This window comes from Vigna unguiculata, chromosome 9, assembly GCF_037176805.1.
Source record: "Vigna unguiculata cultivar grain cowpea cultivar isolate G323 ecotype 2 chromosome 9, ASM3717680v1, whole genome shotgun sequence".
Classification (NCBI taxonomy): Eukaryota; Viridiplantae; Streptophyta; class Magnoliopsida; order Fabales; family Fabaceae; genus Vigna; species Vigna unguiculata.
This window is the reverse complement of record NC_140800.1, coordinates 46,506,580-46,523,149: the sequence shown is the minus strand read 5'-3', so window position 1 is coordinate 46,523,149 and position 16,570 is coordinate 46,506,580. Positions and strand designations below refer to the sequence as shown.

General features: G+C 32.8%; 2 protein-coding genes and 1 pseudogene across 2 annotated transcripts; all 3 read right to left on the bottom strand.

Moving 5' to 3' along the window:
• Window positions 1-277: 277 nt before the first annotated feature.
• LOC114164655 (subtilisin-like protease SBT1.6 pseudogene) lies at window positions 278-3,045 on the bottom strand (annotated as a pseudogene).
• A 4,571-nt stretch (window positions 3,046-7,616) lies between these two features.
• LOC114164656 (actin-depolymerizing factor 5-like) lies at window positions 7,617-8,602 on the bottom strand. The gene is made up of 3 exons (XM_028049394.2): window positions 8,493-8,602; window positions 8,153-8,412; window positions 7,617-7,949 (listed from the first exon to the last, which is right to left on the bottom strand). The coding sequence occupies exons 1-3, from the start codon at window positions 8,511-8,513 to the stop codon at window positions 7,799-7,801; spliced, it is 432 nt and encodes a 143-aa protein (XP_027905195.1). The 5' UTR covers window positions 8,514-8,602; the 3' UTR covers window positions 7,617-7,798.
• A 2,204-nt stretch (window positions 8,603-10,806) lies between these two features.
• Window positions 10,807-15,300, bottom strand: LOC114162123 (peptidyl-prolyl cis-trans isomerase CYP21-1-like). Its single transcript, XM_028045904.2, has 7 exons — window positions 14,966-15,300; window positions 12,340-12,418; window positions 12,163-12,210; window positions 11,888-11,911; window positions 11,623-11,805; window positions 11,409-11,484; window positions 10,807-11,249 (listed from the first exon to the last, which is right to left on the bottom strand). The coding sequence occupies exons 1-7, from the start codon at window positions 15,092-15,094 to the stop codon at window positions 11,090-11,092; spliced, it is 699 nt and encodes a 232-aa protein (XP_027901705.1). The 5' UTR covers window positions 15,095-15,300; the 3' UTR covers window positions 10,807-11,089.
• Between the last annotated feature and the right edge of the window lie 1,270 nt (window positions 15,301-16,570).

Sequence of the window (16,570 nt, the reverse complement as noted above, 5' to 3'; positions counted from 1 at the left end):
ATAATCATGATCCAAATTCACCAACCTTTCAACGAGTTGTTGAGAATGATCTTTGCTCTCTTATTTCAATTCCAGTCAAATAAAACCATTAAATATTTTTAAATCATTTACTATTTTTTTATGAAATAATAACATGCCTTTAAAATATAATCCTTATTCTTATTTAGAATTAATTTTGTCCATTCAGAATTTAATGAGAAGTAATACGATACTTCGGAATGATGTTGTTGAAAGATATTATATATTTCATAAATTAAGTTCTTTGTCCTAAGTCATCTTAGGATTATAAAATACAACTATGTTTACTTTACTACTAGATGGCAAAAACAACTTTATCCTGTTTATCAATTTAATGTTGACTTCTTTACTTTTTGAAGGATAACAGCATCGACACCTTGAAAAGAAAAATAATGACTATAAAGCATCTTTGTTCTTCGACGATGCGGAAATTCCTTTGACCTTTGACTAAGTGCCACATTAATTGAAAGGGAGCAACCGAAACTTCCGGAAGATTTAAAGCGGTTGAGCTTGAGTAACAACTATGGGGCTCCGAACCACGTGCTTCCCATCGGTCCACGAAAGCGACCCGAAGACCGCTCCGGCCTCGCCCAGCACTAGATTCCCTGCATCTCCCGTCACCGTCACCACGAAGCTCCGCTTCTTAACCGCCTCAGAAAACACTAGCCTCGACGGCCTCACCGTCACCGTCACTCCCTCCGCCTGCATCTCTACCCTCACCCAATACACAGAATTTGGCTCACCCACGTTCGTCACCGTCCTGAAGAACGTCTTGCTCCGCAACGACAAACCTCTGGAGGACGACGACGCTGGCAGGACCGCCACAAAGGACGGGTAGTTCAGATTCTCCGGTAACGGCCTCCTCCGTGGACATTTATGCGGCGATCGGGTAATCACCTGAATCAACCTGGGCCTGTAGCCGATGGCACACAAAAACATGACATAATCATCGTTGGTAATGTCGTAAAGCAACCCAGGGTCTATGGCGTGAGCGAGGTTGAGATGTCCAGCGCCGAAATCGTAGGGCGTGGAGGCATTCCCTGTGGCTTGATCAACCATTTGACGGTTGGTGTTGTCACGAACCGTAGCGGTTGTCATCATTGCTGACCTTATAGCCGCAGGGCTCCAATCAGGGTGCGCTGATTTCAACAACGCTGCTGCCCCACTCACGTGAGGACACGCCATCGATGTGCCCGACAAAATGTTGAACTCACTTCTTCTCGTGTCTGACTCCAGCCCTGAAGGCCCAACCGCATCGGTCCACGCCGCCAGAATGTTCACCCCGGGCGCCGTCAAGTCGGGTTTAAGTATCTCCGAACTCAACGCGTTGGGTCCCCTCGCGGAAAACGACGCCACTACGGGTGCGGGTTTGATTCCCACCACAGTTCCTTTGAAATCGATAGTGGCTCTTGGGTTCTCCGAGGATGAAATGTATGCTTTAATTTCATCTCCCAAGTTAGCACCAACGGCACACGCGGGAAGAAGATGAGCGTCTCCAACAAGTCCTTCACCGTTGGATATTCCGTTCGCGAGAATCATTCCCACTCCTCCTGCTTTCTTCACCTCCAATCCCTTCGCAACTCTCGGATTACTTCCTCTGTCGCAAACCACTATCTTCCCTTTCACAAGGTCTGGGTCTAACGAGTTTTCCATGCACAGCGAATCCGTAAGAACCCCTGATTTTCCGGGATATATCAAGGGAAACATTCTCCCCTTCAACGGAACTCCGGAGTAGAGAGACACACCGGAGAGTCTTCGTCCGTTTCCCAGTACAACCTCCGCCGGAAAATCGCGATCAATGGTGCCTGCTCCGACAGTGGTCAACCAGGGTGCAAGGTTGGTCACCGACATTCCACTGGGCCCGTCATTCCCACCCGAGGATGACACAAACACGCCTCTGGAAACTGCACCGTAGGACCCTATCGCAATCGGGTCAAGATAGTAAGGCGACGAAATGCCGTCGCCACCGCCGATGGACATGGAAATGACGTCGACGCCGTCGTTTACGGCAGCGTCAAATGCTGCAAGAATGTCAGAGTCAAAGCAACCAGAATTCTTCCAACACACCTTGTACATTGCAAGTCTCGCTTTGGGAGCCACGCCCTTTGCAACTCCAGATGCATATCCCGCCATGCTGGCTTCGAAAACGTACCGGCCCGCGGCGGTTGACGCAGTGTGGGTTCCGTGACCGTCAGCGTCCCTTGGCGAAAGGAATTCGACGGTATCGTTAAACAACGTGCCACTTGCCTCATGACCTTTGGAGAAGAACCGCGCACCGATCAGCTTCCTGTTACAGTTATTAGGAGAGAATCTTACACCAGTGTCGCAGCCCCCTTTCCAGCGGCTAGGAATGGGGCCCAGGTTGGAATCGCTGAAGCTCCGGCGTTCGGGCCAGATTCCAGTGTCGAAGACTCCGATGATGACGTCGGATCCGTAGTCAGTTTCTGACCACAGACCGCGGCGGTTTCTGAGGCCAAGGAACTGAGGAGAGCGCGTGGTGTGAAGGTGGCGGCGGCGATCCTCGAAAACAGCTAGCACGGAGGGTTGCTGGGCAAGGGAAGCAACTTGTTGGTGGGTGAGGAGCGCGGAGAAGCCGTGGAAAACGGTGTCGTAGAGATGGAGAAGGCGAGTTGGGTGGACGAAGTGCGAGGTGTACCAGTGGTAGTGTGTGGGGAAAACGGAGGGTTTGGATTCAGAATCGATTCTGAAGATGAATGTTTTTGAAGTATGATAGTGTGCTGTTACTTGAAACAGTAAACCGAAGAGAATGATGAAGAATGTGCAGGAAAGTAACCTGGAACGACCAATCTTTTCCATTTCCTTAAGATGTGTGAAGTTTATTGAGTGAGGAGTGATATAAATATACTCCATCACAGTACTACTAACGATAATAATATAAATAGGAATATGATGAACTTTTCTATTTCTCACTCACATTGAACTTTTATGAATTGTATTACTGTTTATTTAACTATGATGATATAATAGGTAATGTAATTAGTGATTGGTGTAAAAGAAAGTGTATATAGAGGGAGTAAAGTGGAAGGTAGAGGGAATGGGATATTAGAAGATGGTCACTGCGCTTTTTGCATTATTTGGCAACATTGGACAAACAAAATTTTATTCAAACCTCGCATGAAAGTCCCTAGTTATGTCCAGTAGGCCATGATGATAAGAATTATATTTGATTATTATTATTTTCAATTAAGTCATAATGGTTAAGATGGAGTTTTTTAAAATTAACTTTTATTTTGATTGGCATTTACCTTTTTTCTTATAATCGAGGAAAACATGTTATTTTTATTCAGTGTTATATTTAAATATATTGAGTATTTTATCTGGATTTTTTACCTAAAAACCGCATATCATGAATGTGATATGAGTTATCTTCTGAGTGTCCCATGTACTTCACGCATTTTTGTTTAATGATCTTTTATCGTCTTATATAATATTACAATAAACTGTCATGTAATGTTTTCCTCTCATCTACTTCCAAAAATAAGCTTCGCATAAAAGCCCTAATCATCGTTGTGTTTTTTCTCTACCTTTTCTACCCACCCACATCTTCAACTTTTACAAAAATAACTCATATTCACAACAAAAACCAGTTAAACTTTTTTTTTTTTTACTGGTATACATTTTATTCAAGGTTCAATAGCATGATGCTATATTAACAAAAATTTACTGGTATAAATAAACTGATGTATATACGTTGGTTAACTAACCACTTGGACTTATTTCATCATAAAAAAAAAAAATACTTTACAACGTTTAAGTCACTTATAGTAAAATGTAATTGTAGGCAAGTCAATTTTTATTTAATTTTTTGAAAAAAAAAACATGTAAAATTTTGACTGATTAATTAGCATACTCATTTTTACTTTTGTTTTGGAATTCAAATACATTTTGCTTCTTTTATTCTCACATTGCTCGTACTGATTAAAAAAAAAAAGTGGAAAAATGATTTTGTTTGAGAAAGTGAAGCATGATGAGGGCGAGATGAAGGGTGGAGATTAAAGGCAGCTGATCACGGCGGAGCATAAGCAGTGTCGTTCTATAACTGGCCATTGTGGGTCCCACCCACAAAATGTGGTGTGCGGTTGTTGAATGCTGACGTCATCGCTGAATTTTGTCGTGTTAATCTGTGCTGGAAAGTTTGAGTTGTGCGTGGATGGATAAAGATAAATCTCATAATAATAATAATACAATACAGCTCTTCCATTCCATTATTCTTCTACCTTTCAACTTTCTGTATATAAATGCATTAAACACGTTGCAATACATTAAAACTGTGTAGTTGTTCATTATTATTTCTTATTTAATTTATTCATATTAATTTCACCTTTTTATGTTTTCCTTTCTTAAAAGTCTTTTAGAGAAACTTGCTTTATCATACCTTTAATTTACTTCAGTTTTGGCATATATTATGCGAAATACTTTTCATATTGTTAACATTCACTCAAATTTATATAAGAGTAGATAAAGTAATTTTTGAAGAAAATAAAGTATTGGGAAATACACGTGTAAAGACAAAAAAACATGTATAAATAAATCCTCAAATATGTCATATTTTTCTTTTATTTCTCCTTAGTTGTTTTACATAACAATGAGAGAAATAAAATCAAAATGATATGTATAAAATTATATATATATATATATATATATATATATATATATATATATATATATATATATATATATATATATATATATATATACACACACTGGCGTAAACACATGCGCTATCGCGCCTGTGTGTATGCATTTTTTGAATTATATTAATAATTGATGATATTGTAATGTTATTAAGTTAATGAACAAAATAAAAGTATATTTATAAAAATTAAAGTGAAATGTATGGAGAAAATATGAGAAAAATAATTGTTGATGAATAGTAGGAGAAAAAAGAAGAAGGAGATAAGTAAATAGTTTTATAAAAACTTGTAAAAGTAACCATTAATTTTTTAAAATTTAATAAATAATTAAATTGTAAAGGGTAAAGTTGAAATTATGAAATGTGGACACAAAAGATGGAATTCCCTTCATATATAGTTATATATATATATATATATATATATATATATATATATATATATATATATATATATATATATATTATGATATAATTGAATATTTTACTCATTTGAAATGAGTCAACACTCCACTTATTTATAGTCAACGTCTTAGTCATTTATTCCTACGATGCAGTGACGGATTATTATGAGTGCAGGAAGGGGCCTTGGCCCCCCAAAATTTTGAATTTTTTTTACAATAGATATTTTAATTTTTTATTATAAATATTAGGTATTTTGATTTTATTTTTTTATAAATATTAAATCAAATATTTATTTCTTTTATAAACATAATAATTAATACTAATAAATAATAAAATATAAAATCAAATATAATAAAGAATAAAGATTAAAAAGATTTATCAAGATATTTTTTATTATTTGTTTTCATTATTGATTGTGTTTTTCATAAATTGTTCTCATATTTAATTCTCATTTGTTTTCTTTTGTTTCTGAAAAGAAAAAGATCTATTATTTTTTCTCTTATTTCTCCTTTATTCTCTTCCATCCTCGAGGAAGAAAAGAAGAAGATAATTCTTTCGTCTCACTTGATAATGAAATATTAATTCAATAATTTATTTAATGAGCTTCTTTTATATGTCTATGCCTTGAATTTCTTACAAATTGTTCTCATCTTCCATTCTTACCTATTTTCTTTTCTTTCGGAAGAGAAAAAATCAATTATTTTTGCTTTCATCTCTCAACTGTTCTCTTCCTTTCTCGAAGAAATAAAGAAGAAAGTAATTCTCTTTTGTATCACTTGATAGTGAAATATTAGTTTAATAATTTATTTAATGAGCCTCTTTTATATTAATTTTTTATTTTATCAACATAGAAGAGAAAATGATTGTACTGTGTGTTTTTTATAATTGAATTTTAAGTGTGATTTGATTATCATCGGATTTTCTTTTGGTATTTATGTCTCTCAATTTTTTATTAGATTATGATAAATCATTTTTTAGTATTTTTTAAAAAATAGGTATATTGATGAAGAATAAAAGAATAGATTATTTAAATAGGTATATTGATAAATCATTTTTGGTATTTATGTCTCTCAATTTTCTTCTTATACTTCATTTTTTATTGTGTTAGTGACAATAATAAAATGTATAAATTTTGGATGTATTATTTGGACACTCCCAACAATGTTGGTTAAGATCCGCCACTGCTACGATACCTCACCATCAATTTAGCTACACAAAATTATATTGTTAACAACTTATTTAAGATTTTTGTCGGAAGTCCTACATTCATTAATTGGAAAAAGATAGATTGTGAAATAAGTATTATAGATTACTTAAATCCTTCTACTTGTATATTTGAAGGACGAAGCTGAACATCAAATTAGCCATATTAATGGACATTATTTATTATCACTAGTTACTGCAAAAATATTATTTAAATATGCTTACTTTTATTGTTTATTGTTAAACTATTTTATTTTTCATTAGCGAACCAAAGTTTTTTATGTATTAAAGTTAGGCCATATTAAATTATAATAAGCGAAGTAAACTCTATGATACTAAATGAAATGCAATCTCAACACATATGTTAACCTTAGATCTAGGTAAGTAACATAGAAGATTTTCAATTAAACATTTTTCTACCGAGTACTCGTCTACATTTAGAAAGAGGAAAGAAAGAAAGTTGAAGGTTATCACAAATGGATATAACAATCATTTGTAGCTACCTTGCATACAAATTAGGATTATTTGTAATCTGAAAAACAATGTTTACTTTATTTTATTTGTAATCTAAAAAAAATGTAATCTTTTCGTTCCTAATTTTTCAAAATTTTATATAGAAAATAACAAAGAACGTCTATTTATTATTTACTATTTTTATTTTACTTTGTACATACAAGCTTAAAACAAAAATAAAAAATATTTTGGGACCAAAATTTTTTAAAACGTTTCTTTCATTTGAAAATGACATTTCTGGCTAGTCTTGGGAAGAGGATGAGTAATAATAGATAATACTTTCATTTAAAAATATTAAATAATTGCAAAAAATATATTTATGAAAATAAAAATATTAGTTTTTTTATTAGATGTTTATAAGATTAGAAAATTAAAGTTTCCGTCTAAAATTTCCCCAAGAGGATGTGCTCACTTTTCAGTTTCAATACATTACTATATTTCTTAGAACAAACTACATTTATAGCTCCTGAGATTTTAACACAGTAACACACTGTTTCTTCTTCGATACGACATTATACCTACCTTTCACTTCCTTTGCAGTAAAAGGTGCTACGTTATTACTTAAATTGAGGAAACTTTTGCAAAATAATGAGAAAATTGTGTTGAATTTTATGTATTTTGTCCCAATCAGGTAAGACAACGATAACTACACGACAGTAATGATTTTGTTAGTCTTTTACCTTAATAACAACAAAAGTAAAAAAACAAAAAAACAAAAAAACATAACGCATTAATGCATAAACATTAGTTTTGTGTCTAAAATTACAACGAAGTTTTGTTGGCTATATATCTTGGTTTCAGGTTATTTAATTTGAAGCACAGTACGTAGATATAGTATTAATATCATTCAAGATGACACGCCCCACATACATTTACATCAACTTCAACCTCACAACTCTATTATACAGAACAAGAAAGACGTAAAACTCATCGCGAACCACATTTGAAGATACACAGAAAGATTATAAGCTTAGGATTCAGTAATTAAAATCGAAAAAGCCATGTCTTTTATTTGGCTATGTCTCTGATTAAATCAAAACCCATCTCCGTTGGATCCGTGGCTTGGAGTTCATAGCTGATTCCATCCAGTGCTCTTCTCAGTCCATCCTTCGAAGTTGCGTACAGAATCTTTGCTCTAATCCTCGATGCTGTCGGAGACCTGATAAAAATATATATATAATTTCAATTCAATTACTGATAAATACATAATAAGTAATAAATAATTTATTTAGGCATTATTGGAGGCAATTTCCCTTGGCATTATTACTACAACTGTTAGAGATCATAATTGAGAGACACTGGGTTGGCTAATTTTGTTTTGTACGCAGAAAACGTGAAGAAATAGTAGAGCAGAGGGAGCACCATGCAATGAAGAAGATCTTGCTCTTCCGGCAGTTATCGACGGTGACGAAGTCGAAGTCGAACACCGCATACCGGCAATCATCGGTGGGCAAGGAAGCGGTGAGATCGTGGTAGCCGTCGGTGGGGCCGCCGAGTTTATCGACGGTGACGAGTCTGGATCCTTCGTCGATCTTGAACACTATGTATCTGTGCTCCTTCTTCCACTTCATATCCATGAACGATTTCTTGCATTCATCGGTTACCCACATTCCAGTGGTTGCCTGAAGTTGAATCATTGATTGTGAAAGAAAGTGAGGAAGATGAAATTGAAGAGATTGATTAGGGTAGAGAGTAAAATTACCATCTTGAAAGCCATCGCCATTTTTGTTTGTGCTGAGATTTCAGAAAATGGTTGGTCGGGTGGTATGAGAGCAACAGCTGGCCCTATATATAAAACTTTCGCTCCTCAAATGCCATTCGCCTTTCCTCCTATTTACTATCTTGTCCTCCATTTTATTTGCTGTCAATTTCTTTTAATCAAAAACATGCATTCAAAATTAGGTTATTATTTTTTACTTTTATATATTTGTTGGTTGTAGGTCTTGAAAACAAGGTGACAAAATATAAGAGAAGCTTTCTTGAGTCGAAGTTGCGTGTAAAATGATTGCATATCGTTTCTATTTGAGAAGAATAATTCAATTACAAAAATAAAAACAAGAAGATTAATATTATAAAGATGAACTTTAAGGTTAAAATAACAATCAATTTGTTAATATCTCGTTAAATCCTCTCTTCTAAACATACTTCTTTTTCATGTTTCATGACTTCTTTAGTAACTCAGCCCACAAACGTAGTTAAAGGTGTTGTGTAGTAACATTCATTTTGAAATATTAAGTATTTTGAGAAAAAATCAGAAATATAATATTAATAGAACATGAGATTAACTCACACATAAGATATTGACATTATCTCTAACTTAAGATAATAAATTTATGAATATTTATTATAAAACTCAACTTTATTATTTTTATTCAATATAAGACTTGGATTCACATTTAAATTTTTAACAAATATAAAAAATATAGAAGTTGACTGACTTTGAACGGTAATTTTGTAATTAACATATAATTTTGTCTAATCATGTAATTGGCAAATTGATGCCAAACATATTACCAATATATATACTACATCCTACATGTTTAAGGAAAATGGACTTTTTTTTTTTTAAGGAAAATATATCCTTTAATTACATCTTATGCGATTTACCTTGTATTTTTAAAATAAAAATTTGATATACCATTTGATTTAATAAGAAAAAACAAAAAAGTGAATAGTTAAATAAAGTGGTAATTTCTATCCTTTTGTGTTATAGTAAAAGAAAAGAAATGTCAATTATTCACTGAAATCAATTTAATCTTCCTTTTAACAAAATACAAATTATATGATATATTTCTTCTTATAAAATAATCATATCAAAATTTCTTTAACACGAAGTATTTTTTAACAATTACCCCTTAAAAAATTGTCATCTATATTTAAGCTACGATGAGCAACAAAGAAAAATCATAGAAGTGAAATTCATGTTCTTATAACCAATAGTATAAATGACACATTTAATCCTTGAAAAGAAAACACTTTATTGCAAGTGGGTCTATAAATTAAAGCTTAAATATGAAGAAACAATGAAAAAAATTATGTTAATCCTCAATAAAATTTATTTTAATTTAGGAATTCATTAATTTTTTTTAGGGATAAATATCAAAGACAGCTCTAATAAATAAAACAGATGAACGAGAAACACAATATACTTTCATATTTTATTATAAATTTAAAATTTAATATACTACATTGACTACAATGTTAACATACATTATCCGATGACTTTTTATTTTTACTTTCATAATCATATCAATTGAATTTTATTAGCGTTATTTGAGGTGAATACAAACTCAAGTGAGACTTCATAGTATAATAACTAAGAAGATAAAGTAAATTCAATTTATTAACATAATTTATAAATATTAATATTTAATATAGCTAAACTAAACTATATTACAAAATTTAATATTTCAAAATATAAAAATAATATTAACATTTAAAAAACATTATCTATTAAATTTAAGAATTTTCTCATTAATACATGTTGGTAATATTTATAATGAGAAATGCCATAACATGGAAAGTCGGAAATACATAAGCAACTGTGTTTGCTTGGAATGATAAGTTTCAGCTGATTGAACCTCTTTAGTGATTGATTCTAACATACAATCATTATATGATTAAATTAGTAAGATGAATTTGAACGCGGATGAGATATTAAAATTTAAATAAATGACCAAAATAAGATAACAAATTAAGAACTAGAATTGAAATTAGAAACTAAGGAAAATTAAAATCGAACTTCGACTTTGTGGTAAAATACTGTTGTAAGAGCTACAATCAAACTTTAATCTTTGCAAGTTTGAAACTTAGACTAGAAAATTTCTAAAGAAAAAAAAAAACTCGTCATTTTTAACGTCATCTAAAGTTTTGTGAGTTATTTACATCGATGAAGATAATACGAAGATTTAACGTGATACATTTTTAAAAAATGAAATATGAAAAAATCAGCAGTTCTGAAATTAAAAAAAAAAAAAAACTAAAAACAAACTTGTATATATTTATAAGGACATCAGTAAAAATTTAAAAATTATGCTAATGAACAGGAAAGTAATTTCTTTCCCTTTCTCTACAGAATATAAACTTTGTGTTAATCAAATCTGCGAAATACAATAAAGAAAAGCCAAGGAAAATCAATGAACTGGAAAAAAAAAAAAAAGCGCAGTATTGTTTCAAGGGAACAGGGGAAAATGACCAACGAGAATTCCTAAACATTTTACAGGGGAAATATAATTTAATACTACGATACAGAAACAGAAATCTAAATTATGGCGCTTGAAGAAGGAAACTCATCTTTACTCATCTCACAGACTCTTGGGTATCTTTCCAGAGTCCAGAATCTGCAATTACTACTTTCTTTCTGGGTTTACCATTGTAGGTTCCAGCACCCCCTTCAATTGCAAACACAGTATCCATGCCTTGGACAACCTTCCCAAACACAACATGTTCTCCATCTAACCTGCAGAGTTTGCAAGCCAATTCATATCAATTTATTGTAACAACCTAGCTTCTGATCCCTACCAGAACAACATTCTTGTTTAAGGTTTTGCTGGAGAGGTAGAAATTCACAGGACTCGGCAATGTCTGAAAAATTTCCCTAAACGGCGGAATAACTTACCAACCGGTCTTCACTGTGGTAATAAAAAACTGTGACCCATTGGAATCAGGACCTGAATTCACCATAGAGACTATACCTGCAACCGTGAAGCATATTTACAACAACTTAATCTTACACCTAAAAAATGAACAAAAATGTCAACATAAGGTTTTTTTTTTTTTTTAAAAAAAAAAAGAAGATAAAATGCATGCATCCAAGCAAATCTGTTACTGACCCGCATGTGAATGTTTTATCTTGAAATTTTCATCAGGAAAGGTACCACCATAAATAGATTCATATCCTTTACCATCACGGTGGACAATGTCACCACCCTGAAACATGAAACCTGATATTATCCTATGAAATGGTGTTCCTTTGTAGTGAAGTTTTACACCATTGGCATTCTTTCCTTTTTCCCCTGTAAAATATGCAATGCTCATAATTAGTATGTAAACAAGATGGAGGTTAAATTAACAAAATAACATGAAGACTCCAAGTACCTGTGCACAAAGCTCTAAAATTTTCTGCAGACAGAAGATTTTTAATCAATTAAAATTGCAATGCATTAGGATAATACAAATCTTATGTAAAATGCCATTATATCCAATGAGGTGGATTCATCAGGCAGACAAAAGAATGAAGTATAGACATAGAGAATAACTTGTAAGTCACAAACTGTAAAATTTCTACAGATGGGTGTACTCACCATTCGTATACTTAAAGAAACTGAGTAACAGACTAAAGAATTGGATTGTGAAATCAAAGACATACATACCCACAGTTTTCGGTACAACTTGGCCATATAATCCAATGACAATCCTACCTGCATTAGTTAGTGCATTACACACATCATAAATTCTTGCTTTTATCATCTTTCTAACCAGAGTGCCCAGTAGATTAGTTTGGTTCAAATGAGAACAATTGATTAAAAATTACAAAAATTGCTCCAAACCTAGACGTTGTCCATCAATATCAACATCCAAGAATACTCTGTCTGTAATTTCAGGCTCTTCTTCTACTTTTTCTTCAACCTACATCAGTAAAGGTGAATTTTACTACTGACAGAACACAATAACCAGCCAAGAAGGGAAATTTAAGTGGAATGTGGAAAAAAACTTACAAATGATTGAACCATGAATTTTCAAATAAAATGTTTCAAAAACAAGTGTAATTTGCGAGGGTTGTGGCGAGTTCTCTTAATAAAAGTGTACAGCCAAAAAGGGATAAAGCCAGGTTATGGAGAAAGTATAATAGGGATATATGAGCCTCAAGTAACTTTTTACTTTTATTTATTATTTTATTAGCAGTTTACTAGTTTTGCCGCAACATTAGTTACTTATGCCTAGAACCAGGTATTTGGGCAAAAGACCACAAACTACACATATAACCCACATTCCGTGCTGGTATGGGTATATATTTTTAAGCTAAAAACAAAATGTGGGTTTTTAAAACCCGGTCTGCATTACCTGTAATGTAAACTAAACGGGTTTTACCTGCGGAGTTCGAGGTTACCCACACTCAATGTGAAAGAAGCTCAATACTCTAACCCAACACATTAGGTTTTTAATTTCATGTTGCTAGGGTTACTTTACCAATATTGTTAACTTCCACTCATTTAGGTTTAAACTCAAAATTGTTTGGTTCAAAATTTTTTTCTACTAGTTTTATGTCTTGGTTTGTAAATATTTGTTCCTGTAAAGAACTGGCCATATAAATCTATCTTTTGCACAATTTTGTACGGTTTTCAGAGCTTGAATCTATAATTGGATTCAACATTGCTTAAAATTTCTAAGTCCCTCACTTCACATGAATATATGATTAATATGTTGGATAAAAGAACGTGGTTTGTATTTCAAAGCTACAATCAAAGCTTATGAATGAGACTATATCTCTTAATGCTTATCCAAAGTCTTGAACTTGAAGCATCGACATTTTCCATTACAAGAATGAGGAAAGAAAATATTGAACTTATGCCCCCTTGATCCTAAAGAGGCTGTTAGTTGATACCATATCAATGACAGACTCTCCTAACATCTATCCTAAAAGGTTAAGTTGTTAGGCTAAGAATCATGATTACTTCCCCCTTTAGACAATACATTTTTAGTTTGAAGCATAGATAACACACAAAACCTACTTCATCATGTACTAAAAATGAAATTGGCAAGAATCAATAGCAAAGATTCCTAAAAACTTAAGCAATAAATCCTTGTGGGGTGTCCTTTTACCAATATCTTTTATCTAGTGTTGTCTTCTGATCACAACTGCTAGACATACAGGGAATAGGAAGTGTCACAAAAAGATCGAATGGTAAAGAAACATAAGGAGTTAAATCTGAACTCCCTGGATCAAATTGAAAATAAAAGGATATAAATATCTCTTGTAATCAAGGTTGTTAGAGTTAAGAGTCTATGGGGGGGGATATGATACACACACCAAGGTACAACACTAAAACAACACAGGAGAATTACTTAAGTCAAAGGATAACTTTTTGTCTTGTACCTTATTTGATGAACAATGTCACAAACATTATAATGTGAGATTTATAGGACTTGCAAGTTTCACATGCCTGCATGCAACATCAGTTAAACCCAAACTATAATTTACTTTTCCTTCTTAGTGGGAAACTTGACCTAGAATTTACATAAACCAAATTCAGAACTTTCTTTCTTGGTGGTAAATAATAAGTGAAATAGGTAAAACATGAACCTTAATATGTATGTTATCATACCACCAAATATTTAAATTACTGATGAAGTCATAACCTAAGACGAATGGACAGATCATAGAAGTAGAACCATACTGCATATATTCCTAAAGAATCCATAACCCACAGAGGTAGATAGAATGCAGAACACGAGCAAGATTCTTGACCATGGGAATACATATACATAAAATCCAAATCAGTAAACTGTGTTATCCAAGAATAATTTTAGTGATATGGAAGTCATTGTGCAATCAACACACAATGGTGATCACAGTTCTTAGAAAACAATAGCATTACCTAAGTGCATTCTTTTATTTTCGTACTATCTACTCTACAGCTCAGCTTCACTTTTCACAATTTATCAAGCCGAAGACTCAACTTGCCTATGCACCCCTACCCGTATCATCAATTAAGTGGCCATCAGAAGGCTATCAAAAAGATCATCACCATTCCCCATCTTGCCCAATAAAGGGATAGATTTGAGTTGATCAAGATTAATCAGAGGACCATAATGCAATGCAAAAGCTAACATCGAACTACATTGTTTTCATTTTGGAAAGTAAAAGTAAAGAAAGAAAGAAATTGAATTACACCTAAAACCATTGCAACCCAGTATTCAATCAACGAAATCAAATTGACGACATCCCATTCCTACAAAGTAGTTTACACCAATCCCTACAGAGCTAGGATTGCCCTTACTTGTATCATGTATTTTCATACTATCTCTAGTCCACGTGGGACTTGTGTTTTTTCCAATAGCCAATAGGCTCAAAGGGACCGATTCATGGCCATATCAAAAATTAGGTCGAAACCCCGCTTCAATTATCCTAATCAAATCCACAATGCAAAAAATAAAGAAAGAAAAAGTGCATACCCGTCTAGAACCAGATATTGCGAGAATCAAGAAAATTGTGAAAACAATGACGAGAAGGAGGCATCGCGGTTGAACGAGAAAGGAGATCGCCTTTCGCATTGCTTCAATTCCCGTTATAACGTGTTGCATCCAATCAACAAAAAATAGCAACTTTGTAATACTCCATCGCGGAGAGCTAACTGTGTTTGTCTCAGAATCGTTTTAGCCCCAGCTACACAAATGTAAAAAAACGCTACAGTGCGCAGTCGCTGAAGGTTGAAGAAGGCTCCAGTTGCAGAGTAGGGGCGTTGCAGAGGGCACAAATTGAAAATGTTCAAACCAAATAAAATAATCAAAAGTTATTTGATTTTAAAATAAAAGCATAGTATTATTTTTTTTTTCTTGTTTCCAATCCAACATGCACGCAGTCATGCTCAGGTTGGAGTTTTGTTTAACGGGGAAATTCTAATGCCCGAAGGGGACAGGAGTGGACCTTGCAATTCTTGTAATGTTTTTTTGTTTTGATTTTTATTGAAATTGCTACACTTTTTTTTTTTAATTTAATTACAATGTTGTGTAAGTTTCCACATATCTAATCCACCAATCTTTGAATTTTAATTTTGAAGTAAAAGAAGCTCTAGTCCTACGACAAGATTCTTTGGTGCACTCGATATTTTATTTTCTTTGCCCAGAAATATAAGTTAAAGTGTATTTCGTATATTTAGCAAACTTTTAAATTATTTTAATATACTAAATATTTTCGGGTGATATGATAAACATTATTTTAGAAGTGTTTGGACTTTAACACATATTTCATCCATCCATCTCAATGAATTCTAGAGCCGTCAAAATGGATTATAATTTGCGAGTTAACCCGGTTCATCACGAATTCAGGTCCGGTTGGATTGAAAAAAATTTACAACTTTTGGTACGGATTAAAAATGAATACAACCCACTAAGAATCCGGCTCATCATTCGGGTTGAACCCGTGATGAGCCGGGATGGCTCACCAACCCGTCAATAAATTTTAAATATTTAATTAATATATATATATATATATATATATATATATATATATTAAACTAATATATATATATATATAATATTATATATGGATATTATGTATATATTATATATATATATATATATATATTATATATATATATAATATATTATATTATATATATATACGTATATATATTATATATGTATATTATATATATATATATATATTTATTTATTTTGTAGATGGGGATAAAGAAGATGTTTCAAGAGATGAAAATGTTGTGGATTTATTCATTCAAGATTCTAATACTATAGTTTGATAAGTGACAATAATGATTTAATGTTAGATAGTAATTTATATTTTTGTGATTTTAGTTTGTATTTGGAGTTTAACATAATTTGGGATTTTATTTGGATTGTATTGAAGTTTATTTAGATTTTAATCGGAATTATAATTTAGTTTTCTTGAGATTAAAGAAAAAAAATTGTGTGTTTTTGTTAATTAAGTGAGCCAACCCGTTTAACCCGCCAACCCGTAGTGGGTCAGGTCAGGTTCTAATTTTGTTGGCTCGCTAATAAGTGAGCCAAGTTGGGTTGACTCACTAAGTAACCAACCCGTTG